Source organism: Dinoponera quadriceps, unplaced genomic scaffold, assembly GCF_001313825.1.
Source record: "Dinoponera quadriceps isolate SergipeBrazil2010 unplaced genomic scaffold, ASM131382v1 scaffold2057, whole genome shotgun sequence".
Taxonomy (NCBI): domain Eukaryota; kingdom Metazoa; phylum Arthropoda; class Insecta; order Hymenoptera; family Formicidae; genus Dinoponera; species Dinoponera quadriceps.
The window spans coordinates 1-3080 of NW_014556098.1; the positions used below are offsets into that span (position 1 = coordinate 1).

Below are 3080 nucleotides of genomic sequence, written 5' to 3' on the forward strand. Positions count from 1 at the left end.
CTGCCAGAACGTTGGAAAAAGATTATAGACAACGATGGAGAATATATCAGTGATTGAATAAATAACTTTGTTTGCCTAATCACTGCCTGACTTTTACTCACAAACTCCGCATGCACTTTTGCACTCACTCAATAGATCACTATTAAAATAATATATTATATCTTTGCCATTTAGAAAGAAAAATATATAATCAGATTTTATGTATGCAATGAAACTTACCTGAGGAAGGAAGTAATTCCTGCTTCTGTACACGTGCACGTTTCGTGAACAGTGAAAGTCAGCAAGGAATTAACAAACAAGTACCGATCTGTCTGGCTGATTTTGTCTCGCAGTCACACATATGTATCTATTATAGTTTTAGAAATGTTCAAGATGATACAATTTTTCCATGTTAATTTATCTCTAATCTAAAATACGATATTGTTCAGTTTCATGAGTTTTAATATTGTTCAGTTTCATGAGTTTTAAATGTTGCATCACGTTGTATCAGATGTCCTTTATATTATAGCACTTATGGAGACTGTTAGCGAAGAATTGCGTATGTATAGTAAAGGAAAATCTTCTGTCAAATTTACTACCATTTTGCCGGGTTTGGTAACTACCGGTTTGGACAAAAACGCAAGACTAAGGTAAGTTTATTGTTCTATTTTTATAATGAACGATTCGTAAGGATAAGCAGAAAGTTTATAAAATAATTTCTCCGTTTAAAATATAAATATCTCCTATAAAATAAATATACATTTTTGTTACATTAGCGTACTTTCTAACGTTACATTCGCATCATTATAAAATAGTAAATATGTTATTTTTTAAATTTACTACATGAGCTGAAAAGTCCCGGAATTTTTCGGAAGGTGGCGTCACTAGAAAATGAACATGATTTATTTCGAGAGGTTTATCTGTCACTAGTTTATGTGTGAAGTTTCATGACATTTCGTTCATTCGTTTACAAGCTACAGTCGTTTAAGTGTCGCTACCTTCGCCTTCGTAAAAAAAATGGAAAACAGGAATATCGCATATTGATTAAACATTGTTTTTTGATGGGAAAAACTCCTGAACATTCAATGAAATAGTTGAAGAAATGTTATCCCACATCTGATCCTTCGTGAACAACAGTTTATCGATGGTTTAGTGAATTTAAAATGGGTCGTACAAGCACCGAAAACGCACCTCGCTCTGAAAGACAAAAGAAGGATACAAATGTGGAAATCGTAAAGCAAGTACATTGAATCGTTTTGAGTGATCGTAAAGTGAAGTTGCGCGAGTTAGCTGAGGCCGTTGGTATCTCAAAAGAACGGGTGGGATACATTTCGCACGATGTTTTGGATATGAAAAAGCTATCTGCGCGATGGGTGACGCGTTTGCTGACCGTCGACCAAAAACAGCAGCGCGTTGATGATTCAACGGCCGGTTTGGCGTTGTTGCAGCGTAATCGAGCGGACTTTTCTCGACGTTTTGTGACGATGGATGAAACGTGAATCCATTACCATACGCCTGAGTCCATTAGGCAATCTGCAGAGTGGCTGAAAAGTCACGAAAGCCGACGAAAGCGGCCAAAAGACCAAGCTCGGCCAGGAAAGTTTCGGCCTCCGTTTTTTGGGATGCGCATGGCATAATCTTCATCGATTACCTGCAGAAGGGAAGAACAGTTACGGGAGAGTATTATGCAGTATTATGCAGTATTATTGGACAAACTGAACGACGGAATAAAGAAAGAAACGGCCCCATACGGCGAAGAAAACAGTTCTGTACCATCACGATAACGCACCATCATCACACACGTCCTTTAAAGCGATGGCCAAATTGGACCAATTACGATTCGAATTGGTTGCTCACCCGCCGTATTCTCCAGATTTGGCCCCCAGCGACTATTTTCTGTTCCCAAACTCAAGCGGAAAGTGGCTCCAGGGAAAGAGATTCACATCGAATGAGGAACTCATCGCGGAAACCGAGGCGTATTTCAAAGGCTTGGACATTTCGTACTACAGAAAGGGCATCGCAATGTTGGAAAATCGCTATACCAAGTGTATCGCACTCGAAGGCAACTACGTTGAGGAATAAATATAACTTTGCCCAAAAAACGCTTGATTTCATTAAAAATCCCGGGACTTTCAGCCCATGTAGTATATTTGTAATAATTGTCAGTAATAAATATGTTGATTATAAGTTTGTTTGTATTGCGTCATTATTGAGAATTTAAATAGATTAAAATTGAAATGCTTATTCGGAAATTTGTTCACATCATTATCGATATGTTGACTCGTATTTGTCTTTTCCCTATCACTTTCCAATTGATTAAACACTATTCAACTTCATAACAGATTTCCATGGCTTATTGGCGCTTATTCAGCGCAGCAAATAGCGTCTTTAATAAGTGATGCTCAGAGGCAAGATTTTAAAGAAAAGAGTTTTCCTTCGTACTGTCTTCTCATATTCGCGATTTGCAGGTAAGGACATACAAATTAAAATATAATCATATCACAGTATATATTCAAATAAATTTTCTATTTTTCAATAACTTTAATAATTTTTTTATATTGGCTAAAAAATTCCATGTTTGATATAAATGCCTCAGACAACATACATGTTCAAAAAATATTTCAAATATGTTTTTGAGACGTTACAAAGAAATGTCTCATTTGCCAATATTCATAAACAAATCTTATATTTAACAAGAAAGTCTTATGAATTAAGGCACGCAGATATGAATTACATTTTAACAGTTTGTGAGACGAGGGACACTAATTACAAGTACAAGTACAAGTTTAAAATATTAAGCGTAGATGACCAACCATTGAAATGTTATTAACGTAAAAACTTTCAAGTCGCACGTATGCTAGTGTAACGAAACCAAATCTCGAAGTGGCGTATGGCAACGCGGTAGAGTGACGAAATCGTAGGTCTATTACCGATTCTTTAAATCATTAACGCCCAAACGACGCGAATTTTAAGTAATTTTTCACTGAGTTTTTTTTATGCTATCGGTCAACAAAAAAATTTCACAAGATCTTTTCCGACGTAAAATTTCATATTCTTTCAGAATCCGAGGTCAAAATTGCGATTAACCCTCAAGAAAAAAA

The 3080-nt window shown here is 36.0% G+C and overlaps 1 protein-coding gene across 1 annotated transcript; it reads left to right on the forward strand.

The window, feature by feature from the left end:
• Window positions 1-513: 513 nt before the first annotated feature.
• LOC106746606 lies at window positions 514-2447 on the forward strand (the record flags this gene model as incomplete). Its single annotated transcript, XM_014623365.1, has 2 exons — window positions 514-629; window positions 2322-2447. Coding segments are annotated over exons 1-2 (242 nt in total), but the record flags the coding sequence as incomplete, so codon positions are not given.
• Between the last annotated feature and the right edge of the window lie 633 nt (window positions 2448-3080).